This window comes from Rhinichthys klamathensis, unplaced genomic scaffold, assembly GCF_029890125.1.
Source record: "Rhinichthys klamathensis goyatoka isolate OS25496 unplaced genomic scaffold, OSU_Roscu_1.1 h1tg000019l_1, whole genome shotgun sequence".
NCBI lineage: Eukaryota > Metazoa > Chordata > Actinopteri > Cypriniformes > Leuciscidae > Rhinichthys > Rhinichthys klamathensis.
This window is the reverse complement of record NW_026606570.1, coordinates 7,895,284-7,915,138: the sequence shown is the minus strand read 5'-3', so window position 1 is coordinate 7,915,138 and position 19,855 is coordinate 7,895,284. Positions and strand designations below refer to the sequence as shown.

General features: G+C 38.3%; 1 protein-coding gene across 12 annotated transcripts in view; it reads right to left on the bottom strand.

Annotated features, from left to right (window-relative positions):
- mctp1a (multiple C2 domains, transmembrane 1a) overlaps positions 1-19,855 on the bottom strand; it is a 200,330-nt gene that overhangs the window by 80,021 nt on the left and 100,454 nt on the right. For 9 of the 12 annotated variants that reach the window (XM_056238019.1, XM_056238065.1, XM_056238032.1 and 6 more), the window contains exons 3-6: positions 8,213-8,355; positions 7,892-7,971; positions 7,328-7,439; positions 5,012-5,050 (exon numbers count right to left, since the gene is read on the bottom strand). In XM_056238019.1, the coding sequence (XP_056093994.1) occupies positions 5,012-5,050; positions 7,328-7,439; positions 7,892-7,971; positions 8,213-8,355 (374 nt within the window). The remainder of the gene's footprint in view (positions 1-5,011; positions 5,051-7,327; positions 7,440-7,891; positions 7,972-8,212; positions 8,356-19,855) is intronic. The other 3 variants (XM_056238048.1, XM_056238059.1, XM_056238104.1) reach the window with 1 other exon arrangement.

Sequence of the window (19,855 nt, the reverse complement as noted above, 5' to 3'; positions counted from 1 at the left end):
AAACATTGCCACCTGGTGGAACTAGGTAAGACTAATTCCTACTTAGGGATAAAGGCTTATAGTGCCATTGGACAGGTCGCCTCTTCCCTGCATGCCATGGCCATCCTGCAGGTCCATCAAGCAAAAGCTCTGAAAGAGCTGCACGAGGGTAGTGTTGAGCCGAGATTGATGCGGGAACTGCGTTCACGACTATGGTTGCTTTCAGAGCAACTAAAGTCACGAGACGGTCTCTCGGCCAGACGATATCCACATTCGTGGACCTAGAATGCCATCCTTGGCTTACCTTTTGGAGGTGAGGGAGCTTGACAAAGTGCGCTTTCTCTACACCCTATCTCGCGGGGTGGCCTTTTCAGCAACACTGTCGAGGACTTTGCCCAGCAATTCTCGACAGAAGAAAAGCAGACTGAGGCGATTAGGATTATTGCCTCGGAAAGATGCCTCCAGGCCACGAGGCACGCTCCTCTGCTCGTTGATGAGGGTAGCCAGAATGCAGCGTCGAGCTGCCCGCAGCACACTCGGGATGCACAGCTTCCTGGTATTTCTACCGCAGATGTCAAAAACAGTTGTTCCTCTGACACCTCTGGCGCAGAGTTTGGGAGCCGTGTTAGCGCTCCAACCCATCGTGATGGGTCATCAGAGCAATCGCGATTCAGTTCGCCAGGCTCTCCTTCGGTGTCTGGCAAGCACCCTGTCTTGGGTGCGGAGGATGCGGTCCTGCTGGTGAAGGACCGGGATAAAGAAGGGGTTTTACAAAGCCCTTACTTCATTGTCCCGAAAAAAGGCGGTGGGTTGCGACTAATCCTGTTCTGTGAATGTTGATTCGGATTGGCGAGAGATTGACGCAGAATCTTGTGGTGGCTTGCCCACATTTGCACCGCCCTGTCTCGTGTTCAAGTTGTGTTGTTTAGTGTAGAGATCCCTTAGTGTCGGTATTTCGACACAGGGTCGAAAGTTACAGACAGAAAGGGAATGTCTTGGTTACTGGTGTAACCCTCATTCCCTGATGGAGGGAACGGAGACATTGTGTCCCTCCTGCCACAACTTGAACTCTCACTGAGGGGTTGAGATGCTGTCTTGGCTCCTCAGAACAAAACTGAAGTGTGTGTTCAAGCCGGCCTGCCTTATATACCCGTATGTTCTCGGGCGTGGCCTGGAATGCAAATTCCACGTACCAATTCCATTGGCCTTTTCTGAATACGTCAGAGGTGTTTGGGGCTCTCAAGGGTGACCCCTAGTGTCGGAATTTTGAAATTATTTTTTGTCTCCATTCCCTCCATCAGGGAACAAGAGTTACACCAGTAGCCGAGACTATAGTCGCTTTTTCACCGTTAGGCCGAACACTTCTGAGAATGGTAAGGAACGGTTCCAGTTGTGTTTCCACTTGAGCCTGGTACGGTACGGCACACGATTACAAACCGTTCTCGGCCCGGAATTCTTTTAGAATCCATGAAGTGACGTCGCCACTCAGGATTGGTCACTTGTCTGTTGTCTGGCTACCTGTTTCTCTGTAGCTGATTAAGCGCTATTTGAGTGACGTAAACACAGTAAACCGTCATGTTACCAAGACAATAGCCGTTTCTCAATGTCAAGGAAGGATCCTCGGAAGCCGGAATTTCGAGGATGCTACGTCATCGACATCCGTCGAAGGACTGTTCCAATGTCGAGGATCCTCAGAATTTCAACCAAGGACTGAGTCCTTCGTTCGGAAAATATCCCATACACAGGAAAGGATGCATATGTGTAGACTTCGCGCTCTTCGCGCTCTCAAATCGCCCACAATCCTATGTGCGTAGCTTTGCTATCTTGTTAAAAAAATACACAATGTCGGACGTTAGCGAAGTCGGAGCAATAACGGGGCAAAATGCTTTCAAATGTAAATATTTACGTTACCATACATTATATACCAACCGTCATATAAGTAAAGTTTAACGTTTAAATGCCAGTACAAATTACTACCGTATTGATATTACAAATTATACAAATATATACTAATTTAATACGTTATTGATGGGTAACTGAACCGGACCTGTCATTTTAACAATTGTTAGCTTGTTTGCCGTCACCAGCATTTCTTTTATAAATAACTACTTAAGTTGTACAAAGTAATGTAACGTTAATATTATACCATTCGGAGCGTTATTCATAGCTTTCTCGTCTTTTTTAGCAGGGACCAACGGACCTTTTCACTGACGTAATGACGCAATAACGTGCACTTGCTAGCCTGTTCCATTTACGCGTTCTCCGAATGCTAAGAGGAGCCTCGCCTAGCCTCTGAAGGAAATGACTTGGAAGGACGAGTCCTGCCAAGGAAGTATCCTTGACATTGAGAAACACCTAATGACTGCAAGTTTGTATTACATTCCAAAGAGCGGCCATTATCAGCCCCACAGTGGAAAATGAAACTGTAACCGTATCGGCTGGCCCGGATCGGCACCGAATGGAACGGTTACGAGATGAGAACCGTTCGGCCAGGTGGTGGAAAAGCGGCTTAATTCTCTCTTCTTCTTTTTTGGCTGTTGAAATATGAGTTTTTTTGGGGGATTATTCTTATAACTCCAAAGCAAATGCAGTCTTTAAACATCAGGTCTCTGCTTGACTTCAGCACAGCAAGACACTTGCCAAACAAACTATTTTAACAGATATCTCTGTGCTTAATAAAGAGTCCTTATTAAAATGTTTCTTCTTTTAAAATGCATTTCATTAAACTCAGAGCAAACCCTTTGTGAAAAAAAACCCCCCCACACCTTTGATGTTGAAAGCAGGCAGCTAATGACATTCTCTCCAGATATTCGTACAGTATGCTGACTGACACAACCACTGTAAAGTGACTCTGTTTGTGTGTGGGTTAACATGAGCATTCAGAGCTCTGCCTATACACTGACCAAAAATAAGAAGTTTATTTTTGATGTGATGTTCCCTAATAGCGAATAAAAAGGCTGTATTATCTCATTGAAATGATACAGGGAAAAAAGTTAAAAAAAAAACATGAAGCAGATTAAGTCAAACTGGATTTAAAAAATGGTAATTTTGGCTAACAGCTGTGTTAGCATAAGTTTTGTTCTTGCTCTCACTTCAGGGTGGAGTTTTCTTTATATTCATACTGTATATCAGTGCATTAATCTTAATTTTGGAGATGTATCAATTACAAATTGATTTGCATATACAGAGATCATCATTTACAGTATTTTGGAAATGAAAGAGAAATAGGGAGTATAAATAGAAGAAACACCCAAGTGTGCACAGCGAGCAGTGTAAAAGTAGTTATCGTAGCGCTGTTACAGTATTCCCGAGTCCCAGCCAACATGGCCCACTTTGGAGCTTCAAAGGCTTGGGTAGGGTAAGCCTTTCAGCAGGACGTCCTTATCCACATGCTGGAGAGCCACTTTCATGTTTCTGGGCCTCTCTGAAAGTTGGGCTCTAACATTAGACCAAACAAAATAGGAGTTACTTGACCTCTGCTGGGAACATGCAGCTGAGAGCTGTGCATTTTGTTCTCTTGAGTAGCGCAAATCAATGCAACTAGGTTGCGTGTTAGAAATGTCTTAAACTGGGACTCCACTTGAAGACCACAAATTACCATTGACACTAGGACTTTCACTTAGCAGGCAACAGAAAGGTCTGCTTCACACATGCACGTATGAACCAGAGACAAAGAGAGTATAGTACATTATTCCCGTCCCAGACCAACATGCCACTTTCATACAGTACAAAATCCATTCACAACACAAGGAAGAAAATAATATGCAAATAAGTTTAAAACTATAACAGAATTTTAACTTAAAGATCAATAGTGAGGATGACAAGGAACAGCTTAACGCTTTAAAAAAAAAAGGGATATTTGATTATTATCTGTCAATCACTTTTATTTTTTTAGCGCTTTACAATTTTGTAAACAGATTGTTTCAAACAGTGATCAACAGGAAAATAATGATTCAACCAGCTATTTTGAGAACTTTTTCAAATATTTAAGTGTTATTTTAGTATTATATTATATTATATTATAATTGTATTCATATTTTTAATAAACTTTTATTTTGATATTTTCAGTTTAATTAGATTTTTGTTATTTGTTTTGTTTTTTTGTGGGGGGTTTTCAGCTATCGATTTTAGTGCTTCAACTTAAATTTGCTTCAGTTTGTTTCCAAAGCAACATTTCTAATTATAATCTAATATTTATATTTTATTTTATTTCAGCTTTATTTCAATTTTAATAATTTTAGGTAATGATAAGATTTCATACTAATATATCAAGTTCAGAAACCAAAATTGTCATTTGGATGTATAGATAAAGCAATGAAATAAAGAGCAAAAAATTATTTTGTTTTATTTAGAAAAAGATATTGTTCACAGACCCACCACACACATTTACCAAAAAAATAAATAAAATAAAATAAAATAAAATAAAATAAAATAAAATAAAATAAAATAAAATAAAATAAAATGAGGCACATAATCAGGCAAATGCACATAATCAGGCAAAATATGCATCATTTTCAAGGTAAGACGAGAAGAACACGTATCTAAAAAATCACCAGGTTATAAATAAGTGGTTGCTCTGATCACATCCTGCATATTCACTGTTATCAAGTACACTTTTAAAGTGTACAACAATGATAAAGTGCATTATCTCCTCACAGAACACTGCAGCACATGCACCGTGCAGTCAATGCAATATAAAGATGGCAAGAACAGAGAATGCTTTATTTTCTCAGTCAGTTGCTACAATACACAAAGGAAACTATGGCGGTTCTGAATTTGGATCTGATTTCAGCCTTAAATTTAAAGGCAGGACAAAGCACTTGAAAAATGTGCACTTTATCATCTGTACACCAGATGGCAGCGTTTCTTACCTTGCATATTGCAGCACATAGAAAATAAAGTCAGCAAAAGCCGGTTTTACAACTGAAATAAAAGTAAGCAAGGGTAAAAAATGAAAAGGGCTGGGGTCACTGCCCTCTTCAGTCTGAGCAGAGAATTGGAGAAGGCAGGGATCAGTTCATGCTGTTATTACCTTACTGGATCGTTTCCAGCTCCTTCTCATAAGCATGGTCTGTGAATGAGACAAAGCATTATAAAGCCACCCCTTGCCCTCTCTAACAGGGTGTTAGAGGTGAACCTGACAGCCTGTCTGAATACAGTTCAGAAGAGTCAAGGGGTCATAAGGAGGCAGCCTGGGGGAGCTATGGTCTGGGGGCAGCCATTATAAGCTAATAAAACTACTAAATCACACAGAAACAAGAAAATGTTGTCGTTCAAAGCTTTGTTGACCAACACAAAGATACACACATACCCATAACACACACAGAGAGAGAGAGAGAGAGAGAGAGAGAGAGAGAGAGAGAGAGAGAGAGAGAGAGAGAGAGAGAGAGAGAGAGAGAGAGAGAGAGAGAGAGAGAGAGAGAGAGAGAGAGAGAGAGAGAGAGAGAGAGAGAGAGAGAGATCCATAGAGGTGTTATTGGATCATAATTAATTGTTGAGGTCATCCTGCTTATATTCTGTTTGCACAGTATGCACCCTGAAAGATCACTGTATCCCACGATGCAATGTACTGATGTTTCACAATTAATACGTTGATAAAGAGATACTAAAAATATGATTTGCTCCCAAAATATCCAGAACAAAATTGCTGCCAAAATATTACTACATAAATGTATAAAAATTGTTTATTCACACAAAATTGGATTATAAATGGAAAATATCCATATTTATTTCTGTGATGATGAACTAGATTCCACAAAATGTCACGTCACAACAAAGTAGCATACTACTGCATGAAGTGTTTATCATTGCATTTTCATCCTGCTTCACAATACATTTCTAGAAACATACTGTATATATAAACAGTGTATTATATATGGTACCATATACAGTTCTTTAGTATTCCAAACCATATTTAGCCACTATCATGTTTTGATCAGACTAATCAGGCAAAATAAACAGCAAAAGATGGTGGCCTTGAATAATACTTATTACATGTTTGTTAAATTGACTTAGAGCTTAAGTTACTAATATAAGTTTTCTCTTGGTGTAGTTCTACATAGAACACCCTTATTTCCCCTATAAACTCACAGTGTCCCTGTTAAACATGCTGAGCAATAAGTACTCTTTCATCCAGAGCAACAATTACTATACGCAAAAAACAAGATATATGACTGCATTAGGCTATATGTAAAGACAGGGCTAATAGGTAACTGGATTCATCTCCTCTCATTTAAATTCTGCCCGCCAATGCCGAGCATATTAGACAATAGATTTATACCTGAGGTTTGCAATAGAAAACCTTTCCAGGTCAGACATTGGCACATCTAGCCCAGAAAACAAATTTGTAGTCTTCTGTATTGTGGTCAAATGGGTGAAATGCTATAATGCTATTTGCTTAGAAAAACCTAAATATACTTTTGTTCACGATTTTTTAATGTTTTGGAAAGAAGTCTTTTATATGCTCACCAACGCTGCATCAATTCGATCAAAAACACAGTAAAACTAGTATTTATAATAGCTGTTTTCTATTTTAATATATAATTTATTCCTGTGATGGCGAAGCTGAATTTTCAGCATCATTACTTCTTCACTGTCACATGATCATTCAGAAATCATTCTAATATGCTGATTTGGTGCTGAAGAAACATTTCTTATTATTATCTATATTGAAAAACAGTTGCATAATATTTTTTGTGGAACTTTTTTTTTTTTTTTTTTTGCTGGATACTCGAAGAATAGAAAGATTACAACATTTATCTGAAAAAAAAAATTGTAACAATGTAAAAGTCTTTACTGTCACTACTGATCAATTTAATGTGTTCTTGCTGAAAAAACTATTCATTTATTTTTTTTAAACGACCCCAAACCTTATAGTGAACGGTATAGTGGAAATCAAAGAGAGTAGTAGTTTACCTTAGATTTCCATTTAAAAAAATAAAATCCTCCCAACCCTACATTTCCATGACTTTCCAAAAATGAACAGGTTTGGATAAGTGTTTATGAAATTCATATTATAGAGATTACACTTGTAAAGAGCCATTCCTAATGTTCTTTGTACTGTAGAGCTGAAGAAGAAATAAGTTCCCTGATATTTTCAGCTTTCCCTGACCGTAGGAACCATGTAGACAGAAATATGGAAACGGAATGCATGTATTTTCCTAAAAATACGAAACAATGGGAATTTTCGGGAATCATCTTAATATATGCAGGTTTGATGATGAGTAAATATTGCATGTTCCAGGCACATCTGATCCAGCAATGTCACATTACACACGCCTCCAGCTTATTTTCTCTGCCCAAACACATCAGCTAGAAAAACATAGAGATATGAAAATGAAAAACTCACAGTTTCCCTGAAGTCTCCCTCTTTTGGAATAAGTGTGACAGTCAGATCCAGTGAACCCAAGTCATGGTTGGGATAGTGGGGATCTTTGAGTTCAATGGTCACATCCAAGGTCCTAAAAGGGCACAGAGAGAACCTACAGTATGAACAACCAAATACATGCCAGGATTAAAGATTATGTTCTTTATTTCATACAGCATTCATGTGTTTACTATAATTGAGATACCATTACAGTTATGAATATTTAGAATTTGTTTTTATTTTCCTTTTTTATGTTCATTTTACCTGAAATTTTAGTAATTTTATTGTGTTTTTTAATTTATTTTTTATTTCAGTTTTAGTTATTTTAGTACATCAAGTTAAGCTAAATGAAAATGAGAAGTGGCTTTATTTTTTTCTAGTTAGTGTTTATTTTAATTCAAGTTTTTTTTTTTTTTTTTTTTTATGGTTTTAGTTAAATATAATTGCGCTTGTTTGCACATGCAAAATCACTAGGTGGCAGCAGTGAATAATTTTAGACTGTGTCTTTTGATTGTGTTTCAGATGTGTCACAAAGCATCAGACGACCTTTGGTGCTCCAGGGACTCTAAATAGAGATATGCAGAGCCCATAAAGTCATCCTGCAGCCCAAAGTCATAGTCAAAGACCTGCAGAGGATAGAAAACACACGACAGGCATGTCATTTCACACGACAAAGAACAGAAGCAGGAGTTACTTAGGAGGTCAGTTTAAAGTGTAAATATACAGATTTACTTCTTTACAATCTCTATTAGTTGCATCAAATCAAACACAATAAATAAGCACTAATGCCTCAGCAGCAAATGAAAATCTCTACATAATCAATTTAATGACTGGAGCGAAGCACTCAAACTGTTATTTATCATTTACCTTCACGTAGAGCGGCTCTCTCAAACTCTCCACCAGCAGACTGACTTTCTCTTCCCATACTGGGTTCAGGTTCTTGTGGATTGTCTTGCTGCGAAAAACCTCCTTCCCTGCGATCTTAAACTTCACATATGGGTCACTGGTCCCTGTCAATACAACAAGAAAAAACGCACAATATATTTTACTGTTATTCAGAAGAAACAGTAGTAAATAAAACCTTTTTTTCTTCTAAAAAACTAGAACATGGTGTTATAGGCAAACTTGATTTATAATACTGTAAATAGCACTTTGGAAACACTTTCCAAATACTGCAAGAGAAAGATAAATCTTCACTGAGAAAATGAATTGGAATACAATCTTACATCATCCAACTATAAAACAGTCTCAGACTGAGATGATGCAATACTTTCTTATTGCTGACAACATCAAACACATAATTATGTTCATGTGGATGTATTTATCATGTTTAATTATGTTCATATGCACAGATGTCTTTTTTGCTGTAAGGCTCGTTCTTTCCCATGGAGTAGTTGTGTATGCAAATTGGTCTGAGGGAGTGGAGGCAGAAATATTTGGGTCATGTGACCTTAACTGTCAACCCTTATTGGCTCAAGCACTAAAATTTGAGTGGATAAGTGTGCTGTGTGGAGCCAAGGGCAGTCTAAATGCAGTGAGTGCAAATTCAAATACACCATTGATTGAATAACAATCAACATGACAGAGCCTCATTTTACCCTGAGAAAATAACAGAAAGAACAACTACAGAGCATAAAATAACTTTGAATGTGTGTGAATGTGATATTCCACAATGTTAATACATTAAGAGACTTGTCTAAGTTACATGGATACCTAAAATTGTAAAAGCAACATCTTGATATTCGACTCAGTTGGTTTGCAACAGTGCAGTTTTCGTAAGAGAGCACTAGATGTCACTGTGTGTTCAGTGTTAAATGTGCACAGCATCCTCATGTGTCACCTGACCTGCTCTGACTTTGCTGCAGTGGATCAGGATCAACACTTCATCCCTCTGAGACATGAAGCATAGCATAATTTCAACCAGAGATGTAAAATCACAGCACTTGCCATGCGAATCTGATCAATCAAGAATTTTAGAAATAAATAACTAAAATATGTACATAAATAATGTATTTGTACTGAAAATTAAAAATGTCATACTGTACGTCAATCAAATTTGTCTATAAAATCTTTAGTCTAAATTATGCTGTAACAATTTTAAGTAACATTCTGTGTGTTACGCTTAGTTCCAGGGAAAACGAAGAAGGATTAAGTAGCAACATTATTTAATAAAGTAAAGCAAAGTAGAGGTAAAGGTAAAGGTAATAGCAAACTTAATACACAATGATAATGATCTGAATGCAGACAGCTGTGCTGGTTAAATGAATCACCATGACAACAGATAGTGGCGGGAAACAATGGAAACTGAAGATAAACAAACTAAAAGTCCATGAAAATGGAACTAACTAAACATAACTGTTACAAAACACACCCCCTCCGGAAAGGCGCAGCCTTGCGCCGTAAAATGGCTGAGGATGTGGTTCAGGAGGCGGACAAGGGATTGGTAAAGGAAGCTCCAGTGGAAGGAACCGGGGCGGAGCAGACAGCCGCAGGGAAAGTGGAGCCAGATGGAGCCAAACGGGTGGAGAGCCAAAGCGCAGCTGAAGGCTCGAACCAATGTCCGACCAAGGCGATGTCCGACCAAGGTGGAGCCGGTGGGACAAGGAAGCACGGTCGAGCCGATCGGACGACGGCCATGGGTGGAGCCAAGGCGGAGTCGACTGCTCGACGGGCCGAGTTGGAGCTACGGGCCTGGAGGTCTGAGGTGGAACACCTTTGCTGAGCTGGCAAACTAGAAGTCCACAGCGGATCCAAACAGGTAAAAGCCAATAGAGGAGCAGAGGAACTGAAGGGCGCCAGCGAAGGCGGGGCAGAGGTGCCGACTAGCCTGGGCAGAGGAGGTGGGAGAGGGAGGCAGGGTGGGTGTATTTTCAATGGTATAACAGTCTCTGAGCTGGTTATGGCCAGTGGCGATGTTGGCTTTGGACTGGGTGGAATCAAAGGAGGGAGGCGGTCATCCTCATCCAGCTCTTGTCTATTTCCCACCGGCTCATGGATAGAAGACGGTACTCAGACTGGGCAGCTACTTTCAGCTCCCGAAAAGATGTGGTCTCACGCTCCGGTACCGTTGTGGGCATTGCCGTTGGCTCAGTGTCCGTGGCGGGCATCAGCACGGTTTCCAGCTCTGTGGTGGGCTCGGGGTCCTTTCCTGCGGTGGGCAAGTGCTCTGGCTCTGCAGTGGCGGTTAACGCTAGCATCAGGTGAGAGTAGGCACACTGCAAACATGGAGGATCGCCTCTCTCCAGGTTCCTTCACTCATGTCAGGTAGGTCAAGGGGGGAATAACAGTTGGCTCCAGTCCAATACAGAGACTTTAGAGTCTCGTTGTTAAGGTCCGTTTTCACAGCCAGTTGACAGAATTAGGCAGTGTACTCTAAGATAGCGAGGTTCTCTCAAGCAAGATCGATAAACTAGGCTGCGATATCCATTTTACTTCTTTTGGTCCAGAATTCTGTCATGCTTAGTTCCAAGGAAGAAGAAGAAGGATTAAGTAACAAGAGTCTTTAACAGGCTTCACAAACAATAGGAAACAAACTGAGGGACTTAAATACAGAATGATAATGAACTGAATGCTGACATGCTGTGCTCCTTAAATGAATCACCATGACAACAGATAGTGGCGGGAAACTAGAACAAAGGAAACAGTAAACTGAAGATAAACAAACTAAAAGTCCATGAAATTGAAACGAAACATAACTGTTACACTGAGCACAAAATGCAACAAATAATTGGACAATCACACAGTCTGTTGTGCCAAACCACAGTAAACACATGTCCTGAATCTAGCCCTTAGATTTAAGTGATCCCTTCAATTTCATTACTCTGACAAACATCAATGCCAAGAGATAGGTCAATAATATGAGTATATTAAAAATGTAGGATATAACGGGAATCAATCAACCTCCTAATGTTTAAATTCAGCTCACGTTCTGCTCTGCAGAAACCTGCGTGTCCCTGTTCAGAGATGCATTATCCAGCAATAAAAGAGTGAATGTGACGCTGCATCAGTATATGATAGCTTTAAGGAAAAGACCAAATTCAAGTTTAAATAGCTTGCAAATCTCATGCATATTCAAAAATTGTGCACCACTGACACATTAGAATATACTGTATGTGAACAAGAATGAGATCTGACGCAATGGAGATTATCAGTGTATAACGACTATGTCCATCGCATAAAGCTATTAAATGACTTCAGAAGACCAACGGGTTTCACTTTATTTGGATGGTCCCTTTAACACATTCAGTTGACTATAAGTAACGTTGCACCTACATCTCTACTAACTCTCACTAGAGTATTAGTAGACTGGTAGGGTTCGGGATAGAATAAGTTGACATGTAGTTGCAAAGTTACTTATAGTCAGTAGAATGTCTGTTGGAGGAGCATCACAATAAAGAGTTGGCAGATATTAAGCAGACAGTCTAACACTCTAATGAGAGGTAGTTGACATAGTTGCAAAGTTACTTAGAGTCAACAGAATGTTCAAAAGGGACCGTCAAAATAAAGTGTTACCTTTAGAGCAGTAAAACAAGAACACACAGGTAAATGATTGACAATATTTTTGAGATAACTATCCCTTTAAAAGTTTGAGTAGCATTTGTCCATGTATCTATGACCATCCACTCATCTGCAAAAACTGCAGACTGGAGTATGTTACACTGTAAAAGTGTTGGTGTGGGAACGCTGATGACAGCTCCATATACGATCACTTAAATTACAGCAGCTCACTGGCAGGGAATCCCCATTCAACACCTCTGCAGTGTTTCTCTCAGTGCTCAGCATAACCTCTGAGGAAAGCCTGTAATGTCATTAAATCAGAACTGAGACATTTAGTACAACAGGACAACATTCTGCGCTGGCACTGGGTTTTGTTTTGATTTTGTGGGGGTTTTTTTTGTCAATTGTATAGTATTTGATCCCACTTTATATTAGATGCCTTTAGCTACTAACATTTAATTGAATTGGTAACTAAAAAAATTTATTGCTAACATTTAATTGAATACAATGCACTTATTGCGTACATACCTTTTTTTTTACATTATACTTATATTTAAAAAAAAAAATATATATATATATATATATATATATACTGTATATATAAGCAAGTAATTACAGCTGTAATTACACTGTTGACCCTTCCTTTACACCTTAACCTACCCTTAAACCTAACCATCCTACCAAAGCTGTCCCTAACCTTACCTGTTTCCAACCTCAATAGCAGCAAGTGTTTTTCAATACAACATGAACACAATAAGTACATTGTACCATATACTTTTTCTGATGTACATAGTAGTTAAAGACAATATAAAGTAGAGCCCTGCACGGGCCTCAAATCTAGGCCCTAGCCCGGCCCTGCCCCGAGACGCTCAGGCCCTAGCCCGGCCCGTGTCCGACAGCTCATCAGAATGATCAGCCCGAGTCCGACCCGAGCCCGTAAAAAAAAAAAAAAAAAAAAAAAGATAAACAGCCTGACCTATGTTGCAGTCAGTAAACCAACCAGATATATTTTGTTTTCAATGGCAAAGTATTTACCGGTAGGTTTATTTTCATTTCTTTATAAAGTTAATTAAGAAAAAACAAAAAACAAAATTTATGACGACCAAGCAGCCGACAGCGAGTTAAACATGTTTGATCCATTGATTGATTTATAGCCTCTCAAATCAACACTTTACTTGGCTACAATAAAATCCATAGATATAAAACAACTTAAGCATATCACACAGACAGTTAACGTTAGTTTAAACGTTTATTGTCATTTTTGAAAAGCTGAGGCAAACTGCTCTGCTGCTCAGTCGCAACAGCGCTCGCAAACTAAATGAATTTATAATATAGGCTACAATACAGAGAATGCAATCTAAACAAATCAAATAAATTACATTAAAAACAAACATGCAGGTTATCTTACCTCAAAAATCAAGTCTTCACTACAGAACATGGCCATTTCCAATAGTTTCCAACAGACTCATGAAAATAAAGTCCAATCAAACAAAAAACAACCTCCTCCTAACATGGCTAAGAACAGTCTCAGAGCATCGTGAAGAAAAAGCACAGCATCCACAGTGGAAGGTTTTAATCCAGTCGTACTTTTTCCAGCTGCGCTGAAGTCACGCTCGCTACCATAGCGGGACACTAGAACGAGCCGGTCGCGCGAATCTCAGATCGCGCCGCCGGGAAACCTGTGTGTGTGTGTGTGTGTGTGCGTGAGCGTGAGCATGAGCAGACTGTCATGTGTCAGTCTTATGTCAGTGTGATAGGTTATAAAACGTCTTTCTATGTTTGCTTTTAAATCGTCATCTTCTCATGTTTTATTTTAATTAATGTCTAAAATAGGCTATAAAAAAGATAAGCCTAAAACAGGCCCGAGGCCCGGCCCGCGTGTGAACTATGACGTGAAAATTGGCCCGAAGCCCGGCCCTAGGAGCATAAATAAGTCGGGGCCCGTCGGGCTCGGGCTGAAATGCAGGCCTCTAATATAAAGTGTGACCTAGAATTTTTTTTTTTTTTTTTCATATATAGGCCTGGTTTTACAAACAGGTCTTGCAGGATTAGGCCTTAGTTCAATTAGGATATTTAAGTAGCCTAGCTATTATAAACATGCCTTAGAAAAAAAAACATTGCTGGTGTGCATCTTGAGACAAAACAATGGCATGGACATATTTTAAGATATGTCAGTGCCAGTTGCTTTTAGTTAAAACAACTGAAACATGCATTTTAGTCTGGGACTAGCTTAAGCCTTGTCTGTGAAACCGGGGGATAGTGTTTTTTTGCATCAAAAACACAAAATGTTTATAAAAACATGAAAACAAAACACCAGCTAAGCAAACCTCTGGCTGCAAATCTCCACAGCCTTTACATATAAAAACCAATTCACTGTCTTTATACCACTGAAATCCATCCCTTCAATTCAGGAGATATACGACACCAACACATAATGTTATTTTCCTATTCATCCACCCATAACGCCAATCCTAGTGTTCGTTCAGCCACTGAGTCATTCATCTAAATAATGCAATAAACTGCATTTAAATTCAAGAGTCAGTGACTCTAGATAATGACTCTGTAAGCAATCTGTTTGTCTCTGTATGTTGATGCCCAGCTGTGAATTATGCTTGTGCACCATGAGATAGCTGCAAGAAGTCGGTTTGTCTCCATTTAAAGGTAAAGGAAAAGACCAAAGAAGACCTAGAGTCAATATTTAACTGTGTATACACTTTAAACCATTCAAAATATACAATTCATATTACATAAACACATCACATAACAAATACAGCATAACAACTGAAACCACAATTAAAATCTTAATTAACTTTAAATTATATTATCAGCATAGCCATTTGAGTAAAAAGAACTTCAAAATGTCTTAGTATTTTGTTAGTCTTTTTCTTTACTGACAGCACCACCCATACTTCAAGAACACAAGTTTGATGATCATGTACTCCAGCATGATTTGAAAAGATCCAAAGAGCATCTTGAGCTTCAGTGGAAGAACATTTGACAGTCTTTACAGAGTCTGAGAGTCACATGAACACATCACAAATTTGCTTAATAAAATCGTCCAGAATCTGAAATATTTCTTATTCATCATGACATAGGTTTTCTTTGTTTTAGATGTTTAAATTTTCCAATGTGGTCTCCAATTTTTGGACCCCATTGGGCATCACATAGGACAGTGAATCTAAGCCTTTTTGATTTCAAGGCCTCCCCATAATGTGGTAATGATGTATTTTTGTAAACCAACCCAGAAGTTAGCATCACCCTATAGTCTAAGATGTCACGCCCATGGACTGTTGGCTGAATGTCTGATGCATATGGCACACAAAATTGGAAACATTTCAGGAGTTTCAAAGGCATCACCTGAATTCTACAAGATTTCCCGGAGAAGTGAGGGGAAATCCTTAAACGGCCAAACCCCCTCACGGAAGAAGAAAGTCGCCGTGTTTACAACTGTAACAATAAGCTAATTATCAGGACAACCTAAAATATGTCCAAGACTTTTACACATCGGTCTGTTGGGACATCGACTTTACATTTCCACTCCCCTAAACATGACGCTGAACAAAACTAATGACTGGTTGCTTTATATGCCAGTCAGATGGCCTATTGAAGATCTGGCTACGCGAGACTAGCATCAACAGAGTTTTGTCCTTCCACAAAAACCCAATAAGATTTTTCCATTATGTTTTGGATTATTGCAGAAAATAAGGTCTGTGCATAACAAAAGCTTATGATTCTAATGAATGTGATAATCTTCACAAATGAGCACAACTTTTATTAATTTTGAAGTGTGAATACAATTGGCAGAAGTCAAAAGCGTGACTTCAACGACATCATCACTAAACTTACGACAACTCTTTCAGTCTTTGTTTAAAAACATTGAAAGTTCAGGTTAGAATAGTTTGCAAGAGCGCGATTATAAAGTCAACGAGGCTGTGAAAGTGGACTAGTGAATAAATGAGTTTTCCTGTTCGGCTGACGTTTAATGTCAAGACAAGACAAAAAGTAAAAGTAAAAAATCACAAGAAGGCATTACTGATGTATTTTATATCGTAAGAACGTGGAAATATATTGAGCTTGTGTTCACCACAGAGCTTATTTCAAGCATTTAACCAATAACCCATGAAAAAAAAAAAAATCCATTGACTTCAGGACTATAGGAACATAAAATGCTAAAATAATAACTAGTTTTTTTGGTCTACAAAAATACATCATCCCTGCACCACTATGTTGTCCCCAACAATATTTGAAGATTAACATAAACTAAGATTAATAAATGGTGCAGAATATTGTTAATGGTAACCAATGTTAACTAATGTAAACAAATGAAACCTTATTGTATAGTTTTCTACAAAGGTAACAATGCACAGAATATTGCAGAAAAAAAATACCAAAAAGAGAGAGTGATGCATCCTCGTCTGCAGCACTGAACAATGTATCGGAAAGTTCTGTGGTGGAAAAAAAAAATGCTTGGGGAGAAAAATGCTGACATATGAACTGTGGGTCTGATGTAGCCTATGCCACATCTCTGCCTTTGACTTCGCCTAAAGCACAGCATTCAGCATTATGGGCACTGAAAGATATTTGGGTAACACTTTATTTTGACGGTCCCTTTTGAACATTCTGTTGACTATAAGTAACTTTGCAACTACATGTCAACTACCTCTCATTAGAGTGTTAGTAGACTGTCTGCTTAATATCTGTCAACTCTTTATTGTGATGCTCCTCCAACAGACATTCTACTGACTATAAGTAACTTTGCAACTACATGTCAACTTATTCTATCCCGAACCCTACCAGTCTACTAATACTCTACTAACACTCTAGTGAGAGTTAGTAGAGATGTAGGTGCAACGTTACTTATAGTCAACGGAATGTGTTAAAGGGACCATCCAAATAAAGTGAAACCGATATTTGTCATTAATCTAAATAAAATGGGCAAAATTTGTGATAAAGAATGATTTCTCATCCACTACAATTAAATATGCACAGAATGGGGGAATTTCCCAGAGTACATCCCCCATCACATTCATCAAACTGCCCATCACAACACATGAGTGAGCACCAAGAGATCCGTTCACAGAAGGATCAATAGATGGTTTGAATGAGTGAGGCACTGTGTGTGACTGCAGGGTCATAGTGTGCTGATTGGTGAGTGATTTCTTCTCTGCCCTCACATCAATATATTAACACCTGCACATTTGCTCTCAAACTACATTTTTTACCACCTATAAAACTGTCAATCTAAAGACCCAGCTGGCTTGAAATTGAAACCATTATCTTTGCCAGAAACCAAAAAAAAAAACACAAAAAAATAGTACTAATACGTAATTGGGTTTTTGTTTGCTTATGGCCTGAGTTCATAAGCAGCTAAGACAATTTCTTGACCTCAACCCTGCTCTAAAATATAGCTTAAACCACCCTAAGGCTGCCTTTGTTGGTTTAAGCTGTTTTCCCCCATAATGATTCTCCCTGTTGTTTCCTTAAAATAAAATAAAAAAATATTTTCCAATAAAAATGGAACAACTCAAATCTTTTTTTAATATTTCTCTTCTCATAAAACATGTATTCAGTGGCTTCATTTGGTGCTTTGTGGAGAGAGTTGATTCAATTAAGTTATATTACACTGGTCTACAGCCAAAATGCTTCTTAAATAATAGTCAAACTTTAATTCAGGGTCACTGAGAATGAAAATTATGCTTAAAATTGTTACACAAAAGGTAAAACCTTAAATATCTTGGAAACAGTAGCCAATCAGTTGTTTGAATTGTCATATTTGAATTCAGCACATCAAAATACTTAATAAATAGCACATTTTATCTTTGAAGAAGACGACTTCTAAAACATTGTAGACCAGCGTTATCATATAAACAAGCCATTTATATAATAAATAAATTAATTATTAGTGATGAGTCATTAAGTGCTCTATGACTGACAGATTTGTGTTGCAACGCCGATGTGAACACTGTGATAAGAGGGAAACATTCACAGAATTAAGCTCAAAGAATTACACAGACAATAAGAAATAAATGTTCTTATTGTTGTTGTCATTATTTACTTATACAGTAGTTTGCAAGAGCTGTTGTGTGTGCAAAATCTATTCCTTGAATGACAGCAGGCTTCCCCTTCGGAGGTCAACACACTATAAAAAGCAATTCAACACATTTAACTGTGGTGGCACTATGTATCTCTCAGCATCAAACACAAACTGCAACAAGACAATGTTTGGAAATGTGACTGTACAGAGACCATGGCGACATCTGATATAAACAGCCACAGTCGTCATACCTCTCGATGTGCTTTACTCGGAGACGAAAGACAAAGCTGCTCTGGGTCTGATAAACTGTCTGTTCTGGATCCTGTTAAAATGTCTAATGATGCTTTAGACCTAATTGTTATTTGCAATTTCTTCTATGTGTGAGTGAGTGTGCATGAGGTCACGAAATCAGTTCTCTGGGTGTTTGTTATTGTGTCTTTCTTAGTGCGCTGTTTAACATCCAGATCAGCTGGAATTGCTCTGTAAGCTCCTAGTAAATGGAGAAAACTGATCCAGGCTTTCAGTTCCTTTTAACTAAAGAGATATATACAATGCTGTTCAAAAGGTTGAGTCGGTAAGATTTGTTTATGTTTTTGAAAGAAGTCTCTTATGCTCACCAAGGCTGTTACGGTACACGGTGGTAGGAAGCACGAGGAGACGAAGAATAGAAGTAAACATGATTTAATTCCAAACTCAGGACAACACTGTAACTTTACACACCAAACACAAACGTACATACTAACGAGAACCGACCAGGAGTGAGGGAGAACACAGGGTTTACATACACAGAGAACAGATTAGGGAAACAAGGCACAGCTGGGGCAAATGAACTAGACACAGGTGAAATAAACTAAACACTAACGAGGAGCGGGAAACTGGAAACAGGACTGAACCAAATACACAAAGAACGGGGGAAACACAGGACATACATGTAACAAAGGCTGCATGTATTTGATCAAAATACAGTAAAAACTGTAATATTGCGAAATAATATTATTTAAAATAACCATTTCTATTTTAATTATTTTAAAATGTAATGTATTCGAGTGATGACAAAGCTGAATTTTCAGCAGCTATTACTAGCCATTACAGAAATCATATTAATATGCTGATTTGCTGTTCAAGAAACATTTCTAATTATTAGCAACGTTGGAAACAATTGTGCTGATTAATTTATTTTTCTAGGATTCTTTGATGACTAGAAAGTTCAAAAGAACAGCACTTATTTGAAATACAGTATAAATATGAATGAATGTATTTACTGTCTGTCACTGATATGGAAATACAACAAAATACATTATTCAAGCAACAATTTTTCTATCAATTCAATGCTACACCTAGCCACCCAAAATAATGTAATTAATTTGGTTAAAATGTTTAATCTATTCAGAACCTCAACTTTTTTATGGGTCACATTAGTCTGGCAAGCATGTGATAAGTTTTGACTAAAATTCACGCACTTCAAAATATTGGCACAGAGACCATGGTGTGCAATCATTAATTGTGCAGCCATATAACACTCTCAGTCACAAATAACACTGCAGCATCAGAGTGGAACTGCCTTTGCCAGCAATGACGACACTGACAAACTGGTACTGAAGCCTGGCAACCATTTCAGTTGAGCTGTGCTTTTCTGCAATAGATCAAAAGACAATTTTCATGTCAGTTTTAGTGGCCAATAAACTGTGGCCATTTCAATAACAGCATATCATGAAATAAGCTACTAAGCAGGACAACGTAAGCAGAATCTTACTCTAGAAGTGTAATTAATGGCATGTAGCCACCAAGGGGCAGTGTAATGTTGATAAATGTATTCTCTCTCCCTCCACTATCTTGTTCTTTTGGCACACAATTATGTTAACCTGAGGGGGTATTCCCAGAAAGCAAGTGATGCAACATGCCTGGAAACGTTTACAAATAAGTAAAAGGACAACTTCAACTTTCTGTTCCAAAATCTGAGGTAATTTTCAGACTAGACA